Here is a 26,036-nt window from a genome sequence, read left to right as displayed (position 1 = left end):
CAACTACAATTTGTTGGTTTCAAATGCGTTGTGTTTTGTGCCCCATCCATCGCCCCCGATGTCCACCGTATATGGAGTTTTTACGCTGTCTATATTACAGCGCCTGACTTCCGTTTCTGCTCCTGTCATAATTACTACGGTCACTAAAGGTCGCTGTCGTGTTCTTTTATACCTTCTTTCAGTGATCTACCATGTGAATATATGATAAAACCTAATATTGGGTGTAGTAGGCCCCTATTGACCCACATGGTGCTTTAAGTGACTGATAACAGCTATTTAATAGCCTGACAACAGTCTAATTGGCTGGCCATGTTGTACCGCTATGTTTCTACAGTAGCCTAGAGCGGACAAACCAAACTCTGGCTCACATAACCGCAGTCTTGGAAAGGGAGGAGTGAGCGGAGGGGTACTCAGTTGGTTGCAATCTACAACCGCACCACTAGATGCCACCAAATTCTACACACTGTCCCTTTAATACTAATATTATGTCACATGTGGTTAATGTGTGCACGATGACCTATAAAATACTCAAATTGAAATATTATAGAAAAAAAAAATCATGGCAGTGACTTACTGGAGGAGCGAGAGCGTCCGTTCATGAAGACGTTGAGGAACTTCTTAGAGAAGTGCAGGTCGACCTCTGGAGTGGAGTCTTCAGACAGACAAGCGGTCGCCTCTCTCCTCACTCCTCCTATCTCAATGCCGTCCTCGTCGTCCTCGTCTTCCTCCTCGTACTCCTCCCCGATGGCCGACTCGTAGGGAGAAGAGACGCAGTTGTCGTAGACGGTGGCCGAGTCGCTGTCGTCGCTGTAGCCTTGGTAACACTGCCGCAGGCTGACTAGTTCTAGCTGAGCGTGCTCGTCCACCACCAGCGTGTATTTGACCGAGTCATACGAAAGGCCGCTGGCCTCCGAGTTCATGGAAGTCCTTAGCGGGACTCTGCTGCCACCGCCGTCCCCCTTTCCTCCCCCCTTCCTCACCCTTCCGTCCATTATTATCCTGTCCACGTCCTCGTCCTCCCCGCAGTAGCTGTCGTCCGTGGCATCCACGTACTCCACCGACGATCCGGGTCTCAGCATGACCCCGGCCCCCGTTCCTGCCCCCTTCAGGCTGAGGTCTAGCGTGAGGGAGGAGCGAGCCATGGTGGGCGGCGTGATGAGGGACTCTACACAAGAAGCGTACGAAGGCGGGGGGATGTAGACCTCGTCCTCCTCATAGATGGAGGGGTTTGTCCGGTCTGGGAGGGGCTGGTAAGGAGGCGGGCCCTCTGTGTCGGAGCTGATGGACATGCGGCCCTGCTCAGTCTGCTGCGAGAGGAAAGGCCGGTCCTGCGAGCTGGGGAGGTCTAGGGGGTCGGCGGAACGCTGCACGGGAGTCAGATAGATCTCCTCCGTGGGCTCCAGATGAACGTCCGTGTGGTAGCGGATCCTCTCCCGGTGGTTCCCGCCTCCATCCGCCTTCCCCGCCGGGTATAAGGGAGCTGGCGTGTAGTTCTGCGGCGGGGGTGGCGCGGGCGGCTTCTCCTGAAGCTTGGAGCGAGTCGCGGCCGTCGTAGACGAGCCGTGCGAGTGTCCCGAGGTGTGGCTGTGTCTGCAGGGGGCGTCGGTGGACGTCCCGCGGTCTTTGGTCTGCGCTCCCCCGCCCTGCACCGTGTCCTCGTCGCTGAGACAGCTGTGCTCGCGCGGAGGGGTGCGCTCACCTAGAGGGAGAGCACACGCAAGCAACGACACGCACGAACACACGCGCAGACACACAAGCACGCACAGAGGCCAGACACACACACAGAGTAAATAGACGTGATGCAGAAAGGCAGACATGACAACGGACAAGCAAATGCACAAACGGACATGGAGGCAGACATGGCAACAAATGCACAAGAGGAAGATAAAGCAGAGCACAAACAGGAAGAGAGGAAAAAGTAGAAATGGTTAGGTAACGGATGTCAGGATTACGCAGCTAAATCCTTATTACTCATCAAATTCATAGTGCAGCCAGGAGAAGGCGATTGACGGGTTATGTCATAATCCATGGCCAGCAAATCCAGGCATGGCATTTTCACTGTGGATGATGCAGCACTGACATCTGAAGCCACAGGAGAGCAAATGGCAGGTGAGCTCTGTGTGAGTGTTTCAACAAAGTTCAGCATTTATAGAGCAGCGAGGCCAATTCAGGTAAATACTGAGACACTTCATTTTTGTCTCTCCTTGAAAGGAACTAAGGCTGGTATTTTTGCGAGATTGTTACTTAGCAATGCATCATCACAGACATTATTTGATGCCCAACAATTAACCCTCATCATATTCAAAAAGAACAAAAAAAACAGAAATTCCTTGTGTGGCTGCACTGACTTGTTCTGCATTGAATCACTTTGCAATTCAAATTTAGTAGAACTTTCTCAGATGACTAAAATGAGTCTTTGATGCTTGTGAGGCCGTGTGATGTAATTTGCTGGTTTGCATATGAATGGAACCAGTTGTGTTCATTAACAAATCTGCAGGTTTCATCACAGTAAGTCTGAAAAGTGTGAGTAAAAAAATAGCAGATATTGTGACTGTGGAAATAAAGACAAGCATAAACTGTCCAAGTATGGTTGGAAGCGTGCACTTGAGGCCAATACACAAATAAGCAGCTCCTGAAAAAAATATCCCATCTCAATTTTCTTCAATAGGCTCTTTTCACAGCAGCCATTTGGACATGGCATATAGCAGGGTAAACACAGGTGTAACTAATAACATTAATTATGGCCCTGGTATTGTGCATGCTGGCTCACTGGAATGGCTGTGACACACTTATTCATTTTATCAATTACACCTGTGTTGACCCTGCTATGAGATGTCTAAATGGCTGCTGTGAAAAGGGCATGTGGTGCCTACAAATGTGGTCGTGTTTACCGTGTTCACGAGAAGAGTCCGTATGAACGCCCCCCTCATGTCGTATTCACAACCTCGTAAGTGGAAAGTTTCCGAAAGCTCACAGTTCACGAGTTGTGACATGTTTGTTGATGTTGTCAGAAATGGCAGAGGCGATGCAAGTTATTTTTTTGGTGCATAATAAGTGAACAAATTGTAGTTTTAGTCGTATATTGTTTTTCTTCGTAATTTTATAATATGTCTGAGGACACTGTCACCCACTTGCTAGCTTGCTAAATTGTTCACAAGTTGCATACACTCCTTTTCGCACAAAAAATATGTACAGTTTATTAATACCTTGAATCTAGCGCTGTAATTTTTACTGGTTTACTTTTTACATATTATTTGAATGTGCCACCCTTCTCTGAGATTGTGCCCCAGTCTGGGAAACTCATCAAAAATGTTCTAGACCCGCAAAATGGATATGTCATTAACATTGACCAGGACAAATATATATTGTAGATTGGACAATTGAAATAATCTGGGATGTGTAGCATAAGGCAATGTCCAAGGTCAATACCCAGGTTTTTATTTTCTCATACAGTACTTCCAGTGTTTGCTTTTCATTTTACTGTCATTAGGAGCAACCTGCATGCGGTTGGATTGTCTTAACAAAGCTCTGTTTAGCTTCATTCACCATAAGCTGTACACTGTACATTATCTGTGTCCTGTCATTTTACTGTAAAGTGGTTCAGTTGATAGTTAACCTGATTTACAGCACCTGTTTAAGAGAGGATTATGTTGTCCTTTTATATGGAGGTTGAGCTATCAAACAATGGTTATCCTGATTAAGATAAAACAATTTAATATATAAATGACATATATAATACAAATGTTTTGTCATTGTTGTTTAATTTTGTTATCAAAGAAAACTAACCTTCCATTCCACTCAGGGGAGGCCCTGGTATTGTGCAGGCTGGAAAAGCTTGCTGGGACACTTAATGGAACTGAGCCATCACTAATGTTATCACTTTCAACTATATGCGTTTCCGACTACCATTTTAGAATGACACTGCAATAAATAACCCCTTAAGGCAACTCAACTGTTCATGCATGCCGTGACAATTTCACACTTGTCTTATTGTGTTACTGTATGGAGCCAGGCTTCACAGTCAACTGTCAAACCTGTTGCATCGCTATATAAACAAGCACTGAACATAATGGATCAAAAACAAATGAAATGTTACCACTGAATAATTTTGAAAAAAGGTATAAGCTGCTCAGCTTTGATAGTTTTATCAAGTTTGCTTTTATCAAATTGATTTTTAAATGTGTGAACAATCTCGCCCCAGCTGTACTTTGTCCATATATCACAAAAATGAATACCAATAAAATAGCCATAGCGCAAAACAACCTTCGGTCAGTCATCTTTTTCAGTAAAAGGAAGACATTTTTGGAATGCCCTACCAACGGAAATAAAAATACAACCTTACCTGAAAAGGTTTAATGAAAAGACTGGCTGAAACTAAACCAAACCTGTAAAAACTGATTTCTGATTGGAAACATACATACTGTATGTAAATTGATTGTATTGTACGATTGTTTGTTGTACTATCTGATTTCATGTATGATATGGTATTACGTATTTTTATTTTTTCTTAAAAGCCTTACCAAGATCTTCAAATTAGCTACGGCAAGAAGTCCTATATACATTGCATTGGTTGCACTTTAATCAAGTGTGACAATGCCTACATGTATTGTCCCTGTCAAATAAATAAATAAATAAATAAATAAATATATAAATAAATAAATAAATAAATAAAAATAAATAAATAAATAAATAAATAAATAAATAAATAAATAAATAAATAAATAAATAAATATGACATGTCAAAATGTTTGCTGTGAAAAAGGTCCATTGGACAGATCATTCTAGTGCAGCCATCACATCATATTGTACAGACTGTAATCATTATCGTTTGAGATATGAAATGGCTAAATCAAATCAACTCTATAATCTGTTTGAATAATCACAAATGAGCTGCACTCTGTTTGTATCCCATTTTCTTTTGTTAGGGAGACAAACATTACAACTTTTATGATACAGGGGTTACGATTCAATATATTGCAATATTGCGATTTTTTAAAAATCTAACTTTAGGAAACCTGTCAAAGTATAAAGAACACACCACCATAGGCATAAAATCAGAGTATAAAAAGTAAATTTTTTTATGCAATCAGAACAGTGGGATCTGCATTTGCATTCATCAGTCTCTGTAACATTCAACTAGGGCTGCAACTAATGATGATTTTCATCATCTATTAATCTGTCGATTATTTTCTTGATTAATCGATTAGTTGAGTGGTCTAAAAAAATGGTCTAAAAAAATTTCCAAAAGCCCAGGACGACATGCTCAAATGCCTTTTTTTTGTCATAGAGGAGTTAAGAAACCAGAAAATTCTCACAGTTAAGAAGCTGGAATCAGAGATTTTTTGACTTTTTTTCTCTTAAAAAATGACTCAGAACCGATTATCAAAATAGTTGGTGATGAATTTAATAGTTGACAACTAATCGATTATTCGTTGCAGCTCTACATCCAACATCATAGCTATCGCAACAGCAATACTTTGAGAGGAATAAAGTATTGACTGAGTTAATCTTTGCATATAAACTATTAATTAAAAATCAATAGTGTTTTTGAAAATCGATACAGTATCACAAAACATAATTATCGTGATATTCGATATTTTCAATATTTTCAGACACCCCTAAATACAAGTCTAGCAACTGGGTAACCGGCTCAGAGTAATGCATGAACTGTATTCTGCCACCACGGCTTGAATGACACTTTAATGGCAAGTTTTTCTTGTTTTCTTTTGTGTTTTAAAACGATTGAAATAACAAATAATATACTGTATCACTTCTTCCATCAGTGGTGAGTTGTTGGCAGTGAGTTAGGTTAGTGTCGCCTCACATGCTGCTCTGAAAAGCGCTGTAGCAATGAGCAATGACAGCTAAGCCCTGAGCTGGCTAACACACACACACACACACAAACACACACACACACACACACACACACACACACACACACATCATCATCATTGCCTCGGCTAGCTACAGTTAGCTCAGCATAGCTAATCCAAGCCTGAACACTGTCCCCTGAGGATCAGTGAGACACACAACCTGCCAGACTCAATGCAAATCACACACGCGTTCAGCTGCTGTGTTAGTGGCACAAGGATGATTAATAACTGCATTCTGGTCATCACATCCCAGTTATCATCAACGAAACAAGAACATTCAGACAATTAAACTAAAATATGAGCTCCATGGCCCCGGGTGGGAAAGGAAAAGCTCACCTGTTTTAAGAGGCGAGGACGAGCCTGAAACCTTCTCCTGCCAACTGTATTTCTTCCCAAAGGAGTTGTTGTTTAGCGTGTCCTGTGGAAACGCAGAAAAGAGGAAGAGAAGAAGAAGAAGGAAGTGGTGAGAAAGATAAATAGATGGAGAGTACAGAAAGAAAAAAGAGAGGAGGGAGAGAGAGAAAGAGAGAGGTTCGGTTACTGAGTTCTGGATCCAGACACTCAATGTACACAACTTTTTGTCTCTCGCTCTCTCTCTCTCTTACACACACACACATATACACACACGCACACACACACACACACACACACACACAAAGCTTTTATTCTGTTGAATGAGTGGGGATTCTTTTGTCTGTGCTCCGTGGTGTGCATTTAAAGGGAACCAGACCTCTTACTAAAGCTACTGGGAACACACACACACATTGGGAGTCTCTTTAGGCTGTTTGTCGGGGAGTTGTTGATAGATGGGCGACAACCCAAAACCACGACACTTCTCGAATGCCTTTTTCCTTCTTTCAGATATAGGCTACTTAAAGGGATCGGGTCATCCAAAGACGTTATTTTCTGTTTTTGTGCGATACAGAACAGTTTCTTTTTCCATCTTCCTGATTTCCAGAAATGAGCAAATTAATCACAAACACCAGTTGAAAACATGTTTTTTGCTGACCTTCACTGGTTTAACATCTCACCATGCTGCAGTGATGTAGAGGAGTACTACAGGGTGTGGTCAGTACGCAGTGACATCATCGTTGAGTGCGGTCACACGTGCAACTGAGCTCACTTCTGACCACACCCAGTCAGAGGTGCAACAGAGCTGATACTTTCAGCCAGAGGGCAGTGGAAACCTGCTTCTTTCCAGCCTGGTGTTAAGTAACTCACTGGTCATGTATGTTTTTTATTCAACCAGTGAGGAGAGATTTTAATTTGATCATGTTTATAGCGAAATAATCTTGTGTGAGTGAGTTACTCACCGTGGAAGACAAAAACAACAGCTATTAGCATTACACAGCCAAACCTCTCTCCCATACACACTTATATTACTTATTTAAAAAGTGCTTTGAGTTACACAGATTCTCACAGTGGGACAAAACTCAAACACACAACCGGTAAAAGAGACATAATTGATGTGCAACGATCAGAAATGTCGCACTTCAGAGCAAGAGAAAGACAGATAAGACTAGGGCTGGGTATTTACGTCACTCAATTTTAATGAAAATAAATACATAAATAAATAAAATGGAAAATTAAATATGGGGGAATTAATAACAAGATAAATATATAAAGAAGCGAGTTTAAACAGAAATATCAATGTATTTCAAATTTTATCAATTAATTAATGGCTACATTTATTTTTAATATTATTTTTTGCTACATTTAATGAAATTTATTTATTTATTAATTTATTTATTTTGATTTTGGCAGGTTCCGTCCTCCATACAACAGAACGTGTGCCTTCAGAAAAATAAAATAAATACATTTTAAATTTAATAAAAAATAAATATATAAATAAATGAAAGGGAAAATCAAACAGAAGTGAATAATAAATAAAGAAGTTAATAAGATCAATTTGTCAGAATTCTGCGCTGTGGAGCCATTCACATCACAATCCCACGATTCCTGGCCCCAACTCTGCATTCACACACACACCCCTCTGTACAGAAGTAGCAGCCATTGCTCCACAAAGAGCCATAATTACAAATTTGATTATCTTTCTCCTCATCCTTGTTATCATCTGCTCACAAATTCGCTGGCTTCCACTGCACATCATCTTATAGATGAAACATGTCTGACAGTGTGCTGCGTGTGACGTCTTTGTTATTGTGTTTTGCGCATGCGGGTCAGTTCAGGACCGTCAGCAGTTCACACTGGAATTGAACAGTCTGAAAAAAATATACATGATCTGAGCAATTAATCCGAATTTAGCATAAGCCTTGCAGTGTGAACGTAGCCATAGTGATGAACCTACCAAATATGCAGCTCCCCTCGGCTGTACTGAGCTCTACAGTGAGTCTCAGCAGAAAAGAAATAGTGAAGCATGGATATATTTAACTCAGTAGTTGGTAGAGACAAAAAAACAAAACAAAGAAAGATAAAAGACAGTGAATATTGGACTTAAAATCATCGGGCGGACACAAACACGACTCCAAATGAATGCTAATGTTGCTCCGTCACTGCTGGATGTGTAAAAATGCAACTGTTTAACATATCAATTTAAAATGTGATGATATGTCAATGTTGTGGTTCACAACTTGTTTCATAAAACTGTCAAAGATTACAAATCTTACATTTTGTGACTCAGTAATACAGACACATTTTTAGTCTTCAGTACCAGACGATTACTGCAGTTTGATACCCGGCATGAGATTAGAGAAGGAGAGACACAGAGATGCTAAAGCAGAACTGGAAACTCCTGTGACGACAATTTGTCGCCCAAAATAAGATGTACCCTCCTCCTCTTCTGTCCGCCCACCACCACGCATGACTCACTTCCCGTCTACGTGTAACGGGCAGAGCTGTCGCCATGGTAACGAGTGAATCAGCAGGTGGGAGACAGCAGCATTGATCAGAGAAGCAAAGGTTCCTTTACTCATATAGTGATAAAAACATCATTGCTCAGGGCAGTGACTCAGATATAGTGCGAGTGTGTGTGTATTCATTAATTAATTAAGATGTCACCGTGTTCCCAGATATCAGCAGTGAACTTGGTGAGAACGACAATATTAATACTGATAGGAACGATGGCCGAAACAACAGATCAAACTTGTGATAAAGAGGGATTATTTAAAACGAGTATATTTTGGGTTGGAGTGTTTGCGTTGATTGACAGGAGACTCAGCCCATCACTCAGCTAGGATGGTAGTTTCTTGCTCGTCCCACCTCGGCTCAACCCTTTGACCAAATTTGGATTTTCCTCCTGCGGTAACTGAAAGGAGGTGAATGATAAACCCAGACTTAATCTCCCTCCCCTCATCACCCTCATCTCCCTCATCTGTTCATTTCCCCAATAAAAGGCTAAACTCCCTGCTGTTATGAATAGCATATGGAGGTTTATCTATACATTTTTTTTAAATTGTTGGCATTGGACGTTTCTGCGAACCATGGATATATTGAATGTCAACATTCTGAACGAAAAAAATGTTTCATAAATACATTTCTTATCAAACTTGTATCACACTTACAGAAATGCCCAATGCCTCGTGGTTAACGTTGTGAAACGATTGGTTAGGTTTAGGCAACAAAACTACTCGGTTAAGGTTAGAAAAAGGATCATGGTTTGTGTTCAAATAATAATGTAACATCATAACAATGTAACATAAGATAACGCAACAAAACCACTATAGTTAGGTTGAAGAAAGAACGACATGGTTTGGCTTAAAACTACGACGTCTGTACAGTGAAAATTACACTGAACGTTGTGAACACGGGACATGAACAAACAGCTGATTGTAAGGTGACACACCGGACAGGAACAGCGGTCTCCTGGATGAAAGCCCTGTGTTTGTTGGACCCATCCACCTCCGCTCCGACTCAGTGTGTCTCTTTTCGCTATTTAAACTTGCTCTGACCGAATGCAAAAAACGTAGACATTCAACGTATCCCTGGTTTGCAGCAACGTCCAATGCCCACATTTTTTTCCCTGGCGACTGGGCTGATTTTTAAAGAAATATAAACCAAGTGTTACTAATTTATGCCTCTTAGAGCAAGAGAAAGACAGATGAGACTAGGGATGGGTATCGTTTGAAATGATTCAATACTAGTGATGATACCATTTATGAATGTAGGCAATACCAAAACAATATTTTTTTTCCCAGTACATGTACCTTACTTAAATCTATACATTTTTTTATCCATTTAAAGCAGCTATAATCAATATTTTTAAAATAATGTATCAAACGAAAATGCAAAAACAATGTGACTATGTGAAAGGGGTCGCTCGTTCACACTGCAGGCATAAATGACCCAAATCTGATTTTTTTTTTTTTGCATATGTGACTACTGTAGGTCAGGTTTTTTAAAATCCGACCTGAACAGTCATATCGGAATTCATGCAACTTTTCTTTTCTGCAAGCGTGATATGAGGCCGATATGAAGCGTGTTAATGAAACGTATTTTTGGTTCAGAAACGTCGTCATTCAACATATCTGTGGTTTGCAGAAACGTCCAATGCCAACATTTCTTTTTTTCTGGCGACTGGGTTGTTAAAAATATATAGATAAACCTCCATATGCTATTCAAAAGGTTACTAATTTATGCCACTTTTTCAACAAATTCTTGATGTTGTCATGTGCATCGCTGTATTTGGTTACAACTCAAATCGTAGTATGTAGGTATAACGTTCAAATCACACACACAAATACACACATGTAGAGTAATTCAACATAAGGAGTTGTGTCGTAGCCAGGTGAGAGATTAGAGTCGGACTCGGATTAAGACGGAGGGATCCCTCCTGAGTTGGAGGTCTGTTTCGGATTTTCTGTCTGAATCATTTTATTCAAGCAGCTTCAGAGGAGACAATCTGTGAAATAAAGCCTGCCCCTGTTTCTGCTAAGAGCTCATGAAACTGTACATACAGTCTTCTTTTTTCAAACATTCTGTGGTTTCATTGTTTTTTCTTAAATACTGTGGCTGAAATCATTATATTTACTCCTTCAAAAAGTTAATATTTGTACTTTTTTAATGGCTAAAACGACATGAATCTTTGTCCTTCCTTAAAAAAAGTATTTTAGTGTCTCATGAGGCTTCATAGGATTCTTCACCTTGTAATTCTCTGGCACAAAAATGCTGGCACTCTGCAGATTATTGGATCTATAAATATTGCTTTTCCAAAAGCCTCAGTACGCTAACCTTGATCAGTGTTCAGAGCTGCTTTTGCTCAGCCACAGCACTCTGTCACTCGCTGCCAAATGATGCAGAACTAATTGTATATTTTAGCATTTTTACCGATCCACTGACCTGGAAACAGTCACACAGTGTGCTGTCTCTCTTTCCTCTTACAGTACTGTCTGAGAAAAAACTGCCTGGAGATCATCAGCACTCATCTTTTCTCATCTCATTTGAGTTGTGTCGGCGCCGCCTGACTAAAGCTTTCACTGTCAGCCGGAGCTGGTTAGGGCTGTTGTAGTGTTTCACCTATAGGGCTGCTGGAGAAACAAATCTATATGGTTATTTAATAAGTCTTCCAAGTCTGTACTGTGGATTTTTTGCAAAGCAGGTAAAACAGCACTGATAGTGTGAGGTTGAATGGAAAATACACTGTCTTTGCTTTTGTGGGAAATCCATTCAGGAAGAGTAAATAGAGAGGCCAATTTCAACACCCACGGGAGCAAGAAATAGACCAGAATGCATTGCAGATGTATTGTGCAGACCTGTCATCAGGTGTTTGTTTAGTACGATGGCCTCATCAACGTTATTTTCTCCTCACTCAATCTTTTCTTGGCATGAAAAACTTGCTGTGCTGTGTGTACGTCATCTGCAGTAGAGCCACTTTAGGCCCCCCAATCATTGGGGTTGTCTGGTCCTCCAAAATACCTCAACACACATGCATACAGGTGCAGTGGCTAGGCTTATGTTGTCCAAGTGCTTTTCATGATAAAAAAAAAGGACACTTTTCAAGGACACTTTAAAGTTGCTCTCTGATGTTATCAACACGATTTGTGAGAACATTATTCCATTGTACTGCAGCCGAATAGAGAAATATTTATCAAACTCAACCCCAAAACAGTGTCTCTAATCGAGAATGTCCTTTATACATAGTCAACATATTAATGTAGTTGACCCCCGCCTTTACTGTTAGCCAGTTGCGACTCCCGAATCAAATTCAAAATGTTCACAAAGGTTTCACGGCAGTTTGCAGAGCAAAAGGTTTTCTGACCACCAGGTGGTTCAGCTGTAGCTCCGAGCCTTTGAGCCTGGGAGTGGTAAATTCAAGCTAATGATTTATAGATGAAGGTCGTAACACATAGCAAACAGCTAGATCCTCACATTAAAACAGACAAATTCATTACAAACACTAAAACATCATCTATAAATATGGCTAAGCTACACTAGAACAACACATTCTCACTCCCAACTTGTCATATACCGAAGCTTGGTCAGTGGCCTTAAGCTTCAAACTATGATGCTCTAGGTACACCTCTAGGGTCAGTTTTGGACGTGTCTGGGACGCCGTGTCTATATACACGCTTTACATACATAGTGTCTTTTCAAAATAAACATCCATCTTTGCAGGAAGTTAGGTTAAGGCAACAAAACCACTTAGTTAAGGTTTGGATAAGATCGTGGTTGACGTTAACTTGATTGACTAGCGACTCATGTGACTAGCGAGTGACTAAAGACTGACGTGACAAAATAAGTCAATGTTGAATTTTTGTTTCACACGTGACACGTACAGCGGTCTCCTGGGTGAGAGCATAAATTTTAGCCTATTTAAGAAGTGGACGTAGTCACCTGACATCACCCATTGGTTATTGGACTACCATTTTGGAGCCTCGAGTTTGGCATCTTGGTTTTTTCGAACCAGAAGTGACACGAGATGGTGGAGTTAAGTACAACCGAACGCTGAGTGAGACATTTTTAGGCGACCAAAATTTTACAATTAACTTTCAAGAACTGAAAACACACTGTGAAAGGGTTAAAGTTGAAGACGGACAACTCCCAGACCGGACAACGCCCTAAAGCATCCCCTACTTTAAGGTCTATTTGACTCTGAATGGGACCATAATTTACTAAATGAACATCATGCTGTATTGACTTGAAACTAGCGTTTGAGACCATAAACTCATGTTTACAATGTTTACTGAGGTAATTAATCAACTGAGAAGTAGGCTCATTTTCTTATAGATTTTATACAATCAGACTTATTTTTGCAACCAGAGAAGTCGCCCCCTATTGGCTATTAGACAGAATGCACATTTAAGGCACTTCAGCATTGGCTTCACTTTTCAGAACCGGAGGTTGCCACCTGGGTGAAAGTCCTGTGTTTGTTTGACCCATTCAACCTCCCCTCTCACCTGCCCTAAGCAGACTTCTGTGCACTTTATCAGTTGCTCTGAGCGTCTAATAATGATGCGGGTGGGTTTACATTGAAGTTAGTTGAAAGCCCAGAACATACAGACTCTAAAGGGTGCCTAAGAGTGTCGGTATCAGACTCCGAGGGGCACCGACCAAGCTGCGTTATTTGACGAGTTGGGAGTGAGACCGGATTGACCAGAAGCATTCAAGTCCAGAAATCTGGAAAAGATCTGCTGCTGATGGATGTTACATTTACGAGATATTGCTTCATGTCTTCACAGTTCATGCAAAGGTCGCTTCCAGGAAACCTTCACCCATCTAACACGGAATTATTTCAAATCAGGTTTTGTTTTCTAACTGCTGTATGAAGAGAGTCAACGATGTCCCAGGAGGCAGGAAGACTTCCCAAGAACCAAAAACGTTTCAGAGCAATTATTTCCTTTATAATTTCCAGAACTGACAGATCAAAAACACACACACACACACACACACACACACACACACACACGAACAAAGACACAGCAGCAAGAACAGTAGGCTTGTTTCCACCTCACGGAAACTGAGCAAAGAACAAAGCGCAGACAAATATAGAGCTGCTTGGTTGATCATGTTGACAGCCTGCACTGTGGGGGGGCGGGGATGTGCGTGTATGTTAGAGTCACAGGCAAAGTCACTATACATTATCGTATACAGTACATTGCATAACAAGAATATCACCATACAGGCATTTACATTTGTACAGGTGCATGTGATGTGAAAGGGGTCGCTCACAGTGAAGAACTCACAGAGAATCATCACCAACTCTGCAGCTCTGCAGAGCTTTTTAGCCTCTTTTAGCGCATACTTTTGGTTTTACAGCACATTCACTGCATGGTATGCTCTCACTTCTCTCATCAACCTCATTTTCAGCAGCAGCAGCAGGCATTTTGACCTGAGAAGTTCTGATGAACACCACCACCTGCCCAGTTATGAACATAGTGATGCATTTAGCTGCTAGAGAGTCACGTATTTCCATCGGGAGTTAGTGCAGCCCAAGACAAGGCTGAGAGTCAGTATTGGTCTTGCATTCATCAGGTGGACACAAGACTCTAAATGGATGCTAATGTTGCTGTGTGTCTGCTGAATGTGTCTTGTTTGCTGACATATAACAGCTAACAGCTCATATTCTTTGCCATACTCAACTTTGTTGTCGTAATCCAAGCAATTACTTTGGTGAATATAATATTATCAGAGCTGATAGAGGTAGACTTGTAATTAACCCGAATTATTCTTTAGACATATTTCAGACTGATTCTGTTTAGTGGTTTTGTGAGCATGAGGTGTCTTTTGTATGAAGCATCTGGTGACAGGAAAATCAGGTGCCGCTGTTATAGAGCGTCAAAGTCGTTTTTTGGGGGGGCGGATGCACGGATCAATAAAACTTTGTTTGTCTCCCTCCCGTGTCAACATTGACCATGATCGTCCCCTAACTTTAATCACATGTTTATTATTGTCACCATGGCAACAAAGCTCCCTTATAACCTTAAAGGTTATCTGCAGTATATGATATTCAGAGCAGAATGAAATCTCACTCCCTCTGTGTGTGTTGTAATCAAAGCTTCTCTGTGCTTTGTTTACATAGGTAACATGGTTGTGCATGTGAGCGTGCCCCACTGGCTAGCTCACGGCTGTCGCTTTGCGCTGCGCTAATATGGTGGCTATACAGTACAGCTGATAACGCCATCTCGACCCACCGCGTCATTGCGAAACCGTAGCGCCTTACCTCTGGTTCCTCCCAAGGTTAACACTGCTAGCCCTGGCAGCACTGTTGCATTTGTTTGCACTGTCACCGCTGTTAGCCCACGTTACCTACGAGCCGCCGGCTAAGCCGTCGCCATGTTGAGAGCCGTGCGGAGGCAATTGATATGCTCTGAATTTCGTATTGAGCACCTTTAACGAAGCAGTTGTTTTAACTCAGACCATGATTTTCCCCAAAAGTTAACCAAATCATTGTTGTACCTAACCCAAGCCGAGCCTTAACCACATCGGCGTCACATCATGAAGGTGATTTATTTTTCAACAGCAAATTTGTAATGTCACTGACAAATATTGTCATCGTGCAGATCAGGGCGTCACATCAGAAATCGCTTTTGTGTTGTTCTAGAGTCGAGTAACAAACGATATATTTTGTTGTATAATTTGGAGGGACTTGCAACACACAGACACACAGACACACACACACACACACACACACACACACACACACACCAGTAATGTGTCCATTTAGTGAAGGACAATATAGACCAGAGCTCTGTTGTATGAACAGGAGGTGGACAGACGCACATGAGATCTACATACATTGATCAACATACCTACACTGTCACACATACACAGCCTCACCCAAGCACATATATACTCCTGTTTGTATGTCTATACTTGTGAGGACCCTTATTAATACCGTACATTCTGTAGCTCCGAACCTTAAGCTAAACCTAATTCTAACCCTAAGCCTATAAAAGTAACCCTGAAACAGCCCTTTTGAAGACAAAATGTCTTCCTCCTCGAGGTCTAAAGCTGAAATTGGTCCTCACAAAGATTGAAGTACAAGAACACACACAGTCACGAGCTCTAGCAGCGTTCAAACACAAACCGAGACGGGCACCAAGGGGAAAAAAAAAAAATCTGTGTCTTGACAATTGAGGCTATTGTTCAGTCCAGTAAACACATCCTGTCAGAGAAACAATTGTCGCAAATCCAATGGTGATGTCACGCAGGTTGTTCATTCATATTTACATTTTTTAAATGTCCATATTTGTGTGTGAGGAGGAACCCAGACAGGCAAAGACACACAGACAGACAGAAACAAATCATCTTCACTGACAGTCCACTCCTCCTGATTTTTGATCAATATTCAATCATCTGCCACAAACTGTGTGTGTGTGTGTGTGTGTGTGTAGATAAGGTCTCTCTACCTGTGTGCGCGGCACAATCGGGAAGAGGTTAAGGGTCGTGGGTCTCTTGGGCCGGTAGGTATCCATGGTAACAGGTGCTGCAGGGTCCTTGGTGACTGCCGGGGGTGCGATGGCTGACGCCTTCGAGGACTCTTTGTCGCTGCGGTAACCGTCACCGTCGTCGATGAGTTCCAAATGCAGCATCTCTGCCTGGAGCTGGCCGACGGCACCCAGCTCGGCCCTCCCCGACATGCTGTTGGTTCCTCGCCTCACATGGCCCTGCAGGGATTGGAGGAAAACACGCCGTCAGTCGAGGCAGAGAAAGAGAGAGAGAGGCAGACAGAGAGAGAGAGAGTGTGTGCGGATGGGATGAGGAGACTGAGCCGGCCAATTAGAGGCTGCTCTGTCTTCTGCCTGTAACGCTTTCGCTGCCAATACTGAGCTTCTTAAAGCAGAGAGCAGAAACTATTCCCAGCATCCGCTTCTCCACATGACAGCATTTACCTACAGTAATGAAGTGAGAATGAAAACTCCTTCTGCTCTGCTAATTAATGTTAATTTTTTTTAATCTCAGTCTTCTGATGAAGACTGCTGTTGTTAAATTTTGTTTTGTTCCACTGAGCCAGATAATCACAACTGTGTTCACGTATTTTTTTGCCCTAACTAATCATTTGTGACTGGCGTATCCGGCCCATTGACGTCATTTCAAATGACACGGAAGCTGCGGTAGCGGTTTGTTGCTACCGTAGGAGCAGTTAACCAAATGTTTGTGATGTTGATAGAAGGAATATTTAAGAAATCTTAAGAGTTGTTATTTCTGTAAGTTGATTTACAAAAATCTGTAGAATCTTATGGTACATGTCCATAGTCTCCGTCCTATCCACGCTTCCCATTCATTGTCTATGTAAGCAGCCGTGCAATGCATTCTGGTAGCGTGGCGGCGCGATTCAAGAGACGGGGCATCACATTGGCTGCTCCTTGTTTGCATTAAGTTGAGGTCTAGGCTACTTTATGCAAATCAGGGGGCGTCCGGTGCGGCGTCTCTGCGCCTCTGAAAACATCACTGGAAATAAGGACAGATTTAGCAACTGCATGGTTTATTTCTGGCATAAAATGTATTCAGAAACACATTTCTGTGAACTATTTTTGTGATATAAGAGAAGAAAGTTCCCAAACGAGCCGCCATTTTGGTTCCACTTCGAAAGCTGGGAGCAGCAGCCCACGAGTGAAAGCGTCCGTCCAATCCGATGCCTAGTGCCTTGTGTCTAGTGGCAGCCCATCAAGCCTCTGATGCTGGGAAGTGGGGCGATCCCCCGTGATAATAAACGCCCCTGTCGACGTGTACCATTATCCATGCGTGTTGCCAAGTTTCTGGCATTTTAGCCATGCTAGCCCCATGGCTCTAGGGACTGCAATGTTGGTCTTTCGGTCCACCACTTTGGTCCAGACTGAAATATCTTTACACTGTTGATGGATTGCCATGAAATTTTGTACAGACATTTGTAGCCCACAGAAGATGAATCCTACTGACTTTGGTGATCCCTTGACATCTATTTGATGGATTACCATGAAATTTGGCACACATCTTCACATAGTCAGTGAAATACCTAAACATCCACAAGATGGATTGGCACACAACTTTGTACAGGCATTCACGGTCGTAAGACAATGCATCCTACTGACTTTGGTGTTCCCCTGACCTTTCCTCTAGTGTCACCATGGGGTTGACAATGTTGTTGTTGTTGTTCAACTATTAGATGGATTGCTGAGAAATTAGTTACAGATATGGCCTTGTTATGGATAATAGCTTTGCTCCCCTGACCTTTAATCCAGCATCCCCCATCAGGTCAAAATTTGAATTTGTCCAATACTATAATGACCAAATAACTTAAAAAGTAACGATATTCCCATCAGCTCCGGCTGTACTTTGAGTTTAGTACTAATCAGCAAATGTTAGCATGCTAACAAGCAAAACTACGTTTAGTGAACATGGTAAGCATTATGCCTGCTAAACATCAGCATGCTAGCATTGTCAATGTGAGCATGTTGATGTGAACTTTTAGCTCAAAACATAGTACAGAAAGATGAAGTCCACATTCTCAGTCCTGCCTACAAAGCTCTGCTTGGCTCAGTTGTTTTTGACATATTCCAGAGGCAACTTGTTGGCCAAAAACTCAACCAAATCAGAGCAGCAGAGCAGTTGTTTCATCTTGTAATGACACTCATTTTGACTGTCTTTTACACTGCTGCTGAAATCAAAGCAAGTGACAAGCATCATCTGGGTGACAGAGTAAGTCAGAGGGCACTGGGACAGCACAGTCTGCTTCACTTACCATCACTATATCTGCAGCCACACACACACCCACACACCCACACACACACAAAACACATGGTAGCTCCTCCTGCTGGTAGATGTGATGTCCATGCTTTGACATGGACACCAAAGTCACTGTTAAGCCTATTACAGTCCTTAACTCCCTCTTTGCTCCACATCGCAAACGCACAATAATACAGATACAGTAATGCTCACACACATACATAATACTACTAAGTAAAGTACAAGTACCCCAACATTGTTCTCAAGTACAGTACTTGAGTAAATGTACTTAGTCACACTCCACACACAGACTAAGAAGCATGATTCTTCAGTATACTTCAGTTGGTTTATGTGTTTTTTGTGAAGGAAGCGCCATCTCATGGTGCAATTGAATGAATGGGCGTGCTTACAGTTGAATCTAGACACAAACTGTACAGGAAACATAATTATGCATCAGGTTAGAGGCACTTTGACTTAAAAAGCCTCTAAACCTGAAACATATTCAGTGACATGCAGCTTATTATTGTTGGAGAGTCTTTTCCCCCGTGATATGACTTATATTCTGAAAGATTTTTTTTTCTTTTTCGAATTTCACAAAATTTTGGGAAAAAAATGTTCAAGTGTAATCCAACTATACAAAACAAAGATTCACGAAGAATCACATAATTAACTCATATTTATCCAATTTAGACAAATGTTATATTTTTTATAGAATAAAATCATATCATCTTTTCTATATTCTAATCAACCCTGCCAATACATCCCCCAAATATATATATATATATATATATATATGTATACTGTATATTTATATATATACAGTATACATATATATAAACCAATCAGCCATAACATTAGGACAGCATGGGCACCCTGACCGGTCTGCGGCTATGCAGCCCCATACGCAACAAACTGTGATGCACTGTGTGTTCTGACACCTTTCTATCAGAACCAGCATTAACTTTTCAGCAATTTGAGCTCCAGTAGCTCTTCTATTGGATCGGACAACACGGGTCAGCCTTCGCTCCCCGCCTGCATCGATGAGCCTGGGGTCTGACCCTGTCGCCAGTTCACCGGTTTTCCTTCCTTGGACCACGTTTGGTAGGTCCTGACCACTGCAGACCGGGAACATCCCACAAGAGCTGCAGTTCTGGAGATGCTCTGACCCAGTCGTCTAGCCAGCACTATTTGGCCCTTGTCAAAGTCGCTCACATCCTTACACTTGACCATTTTTTTCTGCTTCCAACCCAAAGTTCAAAGTTCAAAATGTTCACTTGCTGTCTAATATATCCCCCTCACTGCTAGGTGCCATTGTAACGGGATAATCAATGTTATTCACTTCACCTCTCAGTGGTCATAATGTTATGGCTGATCGGTATATATACTGTATATATATATATATATATATATATATATATATATATAGTACATGAATGAAAATAGAATATTTCTTAATAATATATATGTTCTTGAGTCATTGCAATAGATAGATTATAGTCAAATATAGATTGTCGTCATTCATTGTTGTTGTCACAATTTCTTGATATACTAATTTGTCACTAAACAATTACAAGGCTAAATGATAATATTGATTCATTGCTACATATCAGTATAATCCTAATTGGGATGTGATGAACAGGGATCAAAGCACTGTGGGAAAATAAAACTGAAAAGAAAATCGATACACTTCTTAGAGAGCTGTACCAGGTCTGATTCACAGAGAGGACGACAACAGTGTAATAGTTATGTTAACACTCAGCCGCCGTGATAACAACATCCACCACAGTCTGGAATATTCCAGGGGAGAAGACCAGTGAAAGCAGAGCGGTGAGGCGAACTAAACTCCTTTGACGTAACTCATATTTTACATTCATTCAGTGAGCAGCATTCATATCCTGTGTAATAATTATTTCAGAAGGTAAAGTCATGTGCACAGTACTTAATCCTTGGTTATAATAGTGTGTTTATTTAAACCTTCATGCTGGCTGTGTGTTGGTGAATGGCTGTATAATGAAGATTATTACATGCGTTTTCCTTTGTAAATGAAGCAGAGCGGGTATTAACGTGTGTGGCCAAATTCATTGGCTAAGTGTTGCCTTCAGGCACATTTGTATGCAGCCAAACACTGATCACAGCAAACCAGAGGTCTCTCTCTCTCTCTCTCTCTCTCAATGAAGAAAGAGGCTTTTGAATTGGGACTCAAAGTGTTTGTGCAGCTGCATTCCTATTCAGGGATCGCCTCCTTGAAAGTCTCCATTTTTTTAGACTTAATACCAATACAATATAAAACCTGTCCCTTTTCAAATGTTTCGCCAAATGTGGCCTGGAAATACATTTTAATGATGCATTAAAACAGCATTTGTCAAACTGTAGCAGAGAAAGATCACATGGTCAAGTTGTATTTGCCAGTTGTTTTACGCTGATTTGGTCATTAGTCACAGGGAAATACATCATATGATGTTCACCATTGAAAACCCCACAGCAGGGTGTAAATAATGGAAGCTGGGCATAAACACAAATGTTTGTTTGGAATGAAATATAGCAGATAAAAGCTCTCAAAAATACAAACGTATCTGTAAGCAAACGTCAATAATTGTTAGGGCAGAAATTATGTCTACATAGAGTTCATAACTACTGATATGGCTGGTCTCCTACCTCTTCAGAGTTTTAGACACCTAATGTTTCTATTAGTTTTTTTTGTTGCTTACTGCCCCACTTTTAAATCATCTGATATACACTGAAGGACCAATAGTTGTTAATATTATATTTAATATATATTTAATATATATGTATATATATACATATCTATACATATATATATACATATAGATATATATATATATCTATATGTATATATATACATATAGATATGTATATATATATATTTATTTTTTTCTTTTTTTATTATTTATTTTTTTTTAAATAAATTGTCATTGACAATAGTCTTGGGTTTTGTAAAATCTTTTGTGAGGACTTCCTTACACAACCTCTATTGAATTAGTTAGAATTCCCTCCATCCATCTTTCCAAACATCTATCCTGTCCACCCACCGTCCATCCTTCTATGGTCCGTCCGTCAAGCATGCATCAATTCTGCCCATCCTATTCATCCATCATGCATCCATCCATCCTGCCAGTCCATATATTAATCATCCATCCATCCATCCATCCATCCATCCATCCATCCATCCATCCATCCATCCATCCATCCATCCATCCATCCATCCATCCATCCATCCACCAAGCATCCATCAGTCTATCCATCCAACTGTCCATCTATCTGTCCACTCATCTATCCATCCATCCATTCATCCATCAACATGACCACCACCAAAAACTACACACATTATACAGAGATTTGGATTAACATGGCAGCAACACCTTGCAACCACGCGAATAGATGATAACAGCCTTCTGAACCAACTAGTAGGTGTAGCAGCATCCATCGGTCTATCCATCCACCTGTCCATCCATCCATCAATCTGTCCACTTATCTATTTAGCGATGCATCTATCCTTTTATCATTCATCCATCCATTCTGCCAGTCCTGTGCATCCATCTGTTCACCTATCTATTCATCCATCCAGCCATCTTGCCATCCATCCTAAGGTACCCATAAATCTCTCCCTGATGAGCTTTCAGAAGTCACTACTGTCACCCCTCCTCCTGTATTTTCAGCTCAGTCACATCATGCCACTATCTGTCTGTCTCTGCGCCTGCAATCACACTCTTGTGCCATCATTTTTTCTCCTTTTATCTCTCCCCTCTCTCTCCCTGTTCACCTTTTCACCTGGTGACAATCGATGCCTACTAATGCAGTGGGCTTCTACTCTTCCTCTCATGTTTTATGACTTCAAATTATGACTGGCCCCTTTAAGAGAGCCCCGGCCCCTGTTGCTAGGAGACAAGGGGCTCAGTGATGATGAGGAGGCTGTGGAGATGTTGCTTCCCTGAAGCTACTGTGTGATGCTCAGCTCTTGTCCAATCAGAGCAGCCCGATCAGGGCAGTCGCACACCAACAGGTCAAACATAACAACACAAGACGGCTGAAAATGCTACATCACCCAAAACCTGCTGCTGAGCCCTATCCAGTGGTAAAAAAAAAAGTAGGAACTAATACAATCAATACAGTGTACAATAAATAAAGAGAAGAGACTATATGTAAAGCCAAACGGGACATCAGATATCTTTGTATCAAATGCATGAATCAAAAATACTTCTGAAGGAATAATGAATGATCTGAGGGTAGGCTATATATGTTAAATTAAATAAATCTAATTTGAAGTTTTGGATTTGCTCTGGTGTAAATTAAATAACTGGACTTCTGCTCCAAAATTGTGTGATATGACTAAAATCTAGAGATTCTTATCTTTGCTTTTTGGGAGACTGTGTTGTTACTTTGAACAAACAACATGGAGACCCACTGCATCTGGAAACATACTCTTAAAGCCGGACCAATCACTACTTTTATTGCAACAGAGGATAAAATGACAATGTGCAATATGAAATGGGCCACTCAAAGGGACAAACCCAGAAGGAATTACAACAAATATGGAGTATTTAGTATTTAGTATTTATTTTCCGGCCCACAAACTCCACCCTCGACGCCCTTGTTTCTAGTAGTGGCAGGTAGCATTGACAAAGCTTTGATAAACCCTCTGTACTAAACGACAGACAGACTAAGTTAACATCTAGCTGGTGAAGAAAGGGAACATCTAGTTGCTAAAGCAAAATATGTCTCTCAGGAGTTGGTGGAGACCAAAGCGGAGCTTAAAGGGGAAAGAACACTGGAATTGAATTCATCAGGTGTACAAAAATATGAGTCTGAATGAATGCTAATGTTGCTATTTTTGACAAATAGGGTTGTAACGTTACTATACCGGTATCAAGTTATACAGTGGAATGAAAGTTGACGGTTATCATTCATATATTCATTTGCTTATCAAATGTATTGAAAAAACAAACTGACATACATGAGTGTGTGTGAGTTACAGGTATAGACAGAGCAGCCTGGCTGCGCTGTCGCTCACATATGTTAATTGTTAATAATCATATAGGACATTATTTTAAAAGCCAACAGCTGATGTTATTTTTCATTTAGTTGTAAATTTAACATGTTATAGTTCTGCTAATATGTAAACCAACATGCTTTAGTCATATGACACAGTTACATGCTATTTATTATCAGGTTTATTCCTTCAAGGGTCATTGTAACTGATAAAAACATTAATATTACAGCTTATAATAATAATAATAATAATAATAATAGTGTAATACCGTATACCGCAATATTTTCTGACATAGTTATTGTACCGTGAAAATCTCATACCGTTACAACCTAACACATAACAACTATTCTGGAAGGCGAAATGTTAAAGTGTGTTTAAGTTGTTCCACTGCCTCCGCATGGGAAAAAAATGAACACATGCTAACCACGACAAAGACAGAAGTCCTTTTACTCCAGATCATGTCAATGGAGGGTCAAAGCCGATAACATTACTGCTTATTGACTGATATATGATAATATGATATACTGATATTAACTGATCACTCCCGGTAAACAGTGTGCTGGTGTCCATGGAAATGCATGAATATCAGCAAACAGCTAAATATCAGCAAACAACAACGTATGATGGATGATGCTCTGAACAGAGATACAGAGGGCTTCTCTTGTTTCTGTTTATGTTGATGAGGCAGCTTCATCTCTGCCGTTACCATGTGTAGATGACATGACGTGAGCAGTATCCATGGGGGCAGTGTGTGTATGTGTGTGTATGTGTGTGAGCGCCAACACTGTATTGCATGTATTTTCAGCTCTGACACATGGGGTAGGTGAGAGAAACACTGTTGCCATGGAAATAGGTCTCCTTCTCCTCTTGTAAGTGTTTTGCTCTCTCTCTCTCTCTCTCTCTCTCTCTCTCTCTCTCTCTCTCTCTCTTGACGTATTGCTTCCTCTCTCTCTCTCTGTCTCTCTGTATATCTCCCTCCCTCTTCTTATCTAGGTTAATGAGATCTGGTTTTACTGATGTGTATTGATGGAGTTAAGCACTGTTAATAAAGTGCTTTAACGAGTCAAATAATAGCAATCCTCTCTATTGGTTGGAAGGTTTTAGAACAATATTCCCAAAAGCCATGAAGCCATATGGTAAATGGTAAATGGACTTGCGTTTTTTTACAGGATCTAATTTAAATACTCATTCACACACCGATGGCTCAGCCTTTGGGAGCAATTTGGCGTTAAATATCTTCCTCAAGGATACTTCAACATGTGACCGGAGGAGCCGGGGATCAAACCGCTGACCTTCCAATTGGTGGACGACCTACATCCTATGTAAAAAAAACAAAACATCTATATAGGAATATTCATAATAGATTTACGAACACAAAAAGACCCCTCCTTCTCAACTCTGAATTCAAATATGATGGCATGCCTGTTAAAACATAAAGTATACATTGCCATATGCATTAGTCCTGATACAATTTCTTAATTGACATGAAGCTCATCTGTACTGACCATATTGTTTTTAACAAGTTTCTACAGATCAAAAAATAAAGAAAAAGAAACTTCAGTGTTCAATGTTTATAAACAAGTATGTATATTCTGGGCAATTAATTAAAAAGATTGTTTAATCTTGGAAGTTCAGACTGCACAAGACGGTCGTAATATTATTTTGAATGCATGTATAACTTGTAAAACACAGCACTAAATGATGGACTACGTATAAATCAAGTAGAAACAACCTCAGGGAATAAAGCATAGTGTGTTGCATAATTTCTCAGACTGCACAGTCAACCAAAAGTCCTACTGGATTTTATATGTTTATATGTAAGGGATAATGTACAGCGAGCTAGTCATTGTTGTGAAAGAAACCCTCGGTCTCTCATCGCCCTGAAGGGGTTTACTTCGCAACAATGACCCGCTAGCTGTACATTATCCTGCTTATTGCACGCGGCTACTTACTGAAGAAATCAATATTTTACAAAAGAATTGTCCGCCAGAGTTCGACATCAGAACTGCGTCCTTAGCAACGGTTTGTTATACATAGCAACGGTCTGCTATAAAGAAATAACAGACCGTAGAAAGCTGTGATTGACCAATCAGAATCGAGTGTTCAACACAGCCGTGTTATAAAAAAAGACAATAACTTGCTTTTTTGTTTTATTTAAGTTGACCTAACATTTAATTTAACATATATCACTGTCTACAATGTGACAATAGAGGCAGTCTAGACAGAACAATAACAAGTATAGTATATGTGTGTGTAGATATAACATAGTGGTCATGTGTGTGTTTCACTTAATGTAATAGCCCATCCCATCTGACCCCACCCCGACATGTGACTTTTTCAACCATTCACACATGACAAATGACTGCTAATCAAATCCATTCACCCCTGCACACATGCATGGAAGCACTCTTCTCTCTCTCTATCACCCACTCACACTCACACACACATACACACACACACACACACACACACACACACACACACCCACATGCACGCAGTGGTTGTGATAATGCATGTTGTCATTTCATGTCTCTGAGGAGCAGCAAATCTCTTTA

General features: G+C 40.8%; 1 protein-coding gene across 4 annotated transcripts in view; it reads right to left on the bottom strand.

Annotated features, from left to right (window-relative positions):
• mapk8ip1b (mitogen-activated protein kinase 8 interacting protein 1b) overlaps positions 1–26,036 on the bottom strand; it is a 90,317-nt gene that overhangs the window by 25,089 nt on the left and 39,192 nt on the right. For all 4 annotated transcript variants that reach the window (XR_012592254.1, XM_074622713.1, XM_074622697.1 and 1 more), the window contains exons 3-5: positions 16,178–16,435; positions 6,210–6,291; positions 575–1,699 (exon numbers count right to left, since the gene is read on the bottom strand). Coding sequence is in view for 3 of the 4 variants with exons in the window: in XM_074622713.1 (XP_074478814.1) it covers positions 575–1,699; positions 6,210–6,291; positions 16,178–16,435 (1,465 nt within the window). In the remaining variant the exon portion in view is untranslated. The remainder of the gene's footprint in view (positions 1–574; positions 1,700–6,209; positions 6,292–16,177; positions 16,436–26,036) is intronic.

Source organism: Sebastes fasciatus, chromosome 2, assembly GCF_043250625.1.
Source record: "Sebastes fasciatus isolate fSebFas1 chromosome 2, fSebFas1.pri, whole genome shotgun sequence".
Taxonomy (NCBI): Eukaryota; Metazoa; Chordata; class Actinopteri; order Perciformes; family Sebastidae; genus Sebastes; species Sebastes fasciatus.
The sequence above is the reverse complement of the archived record's forward strand: the minus strand, read 5'-3'. Positions and strand labels throughout refer to the sequence as shown.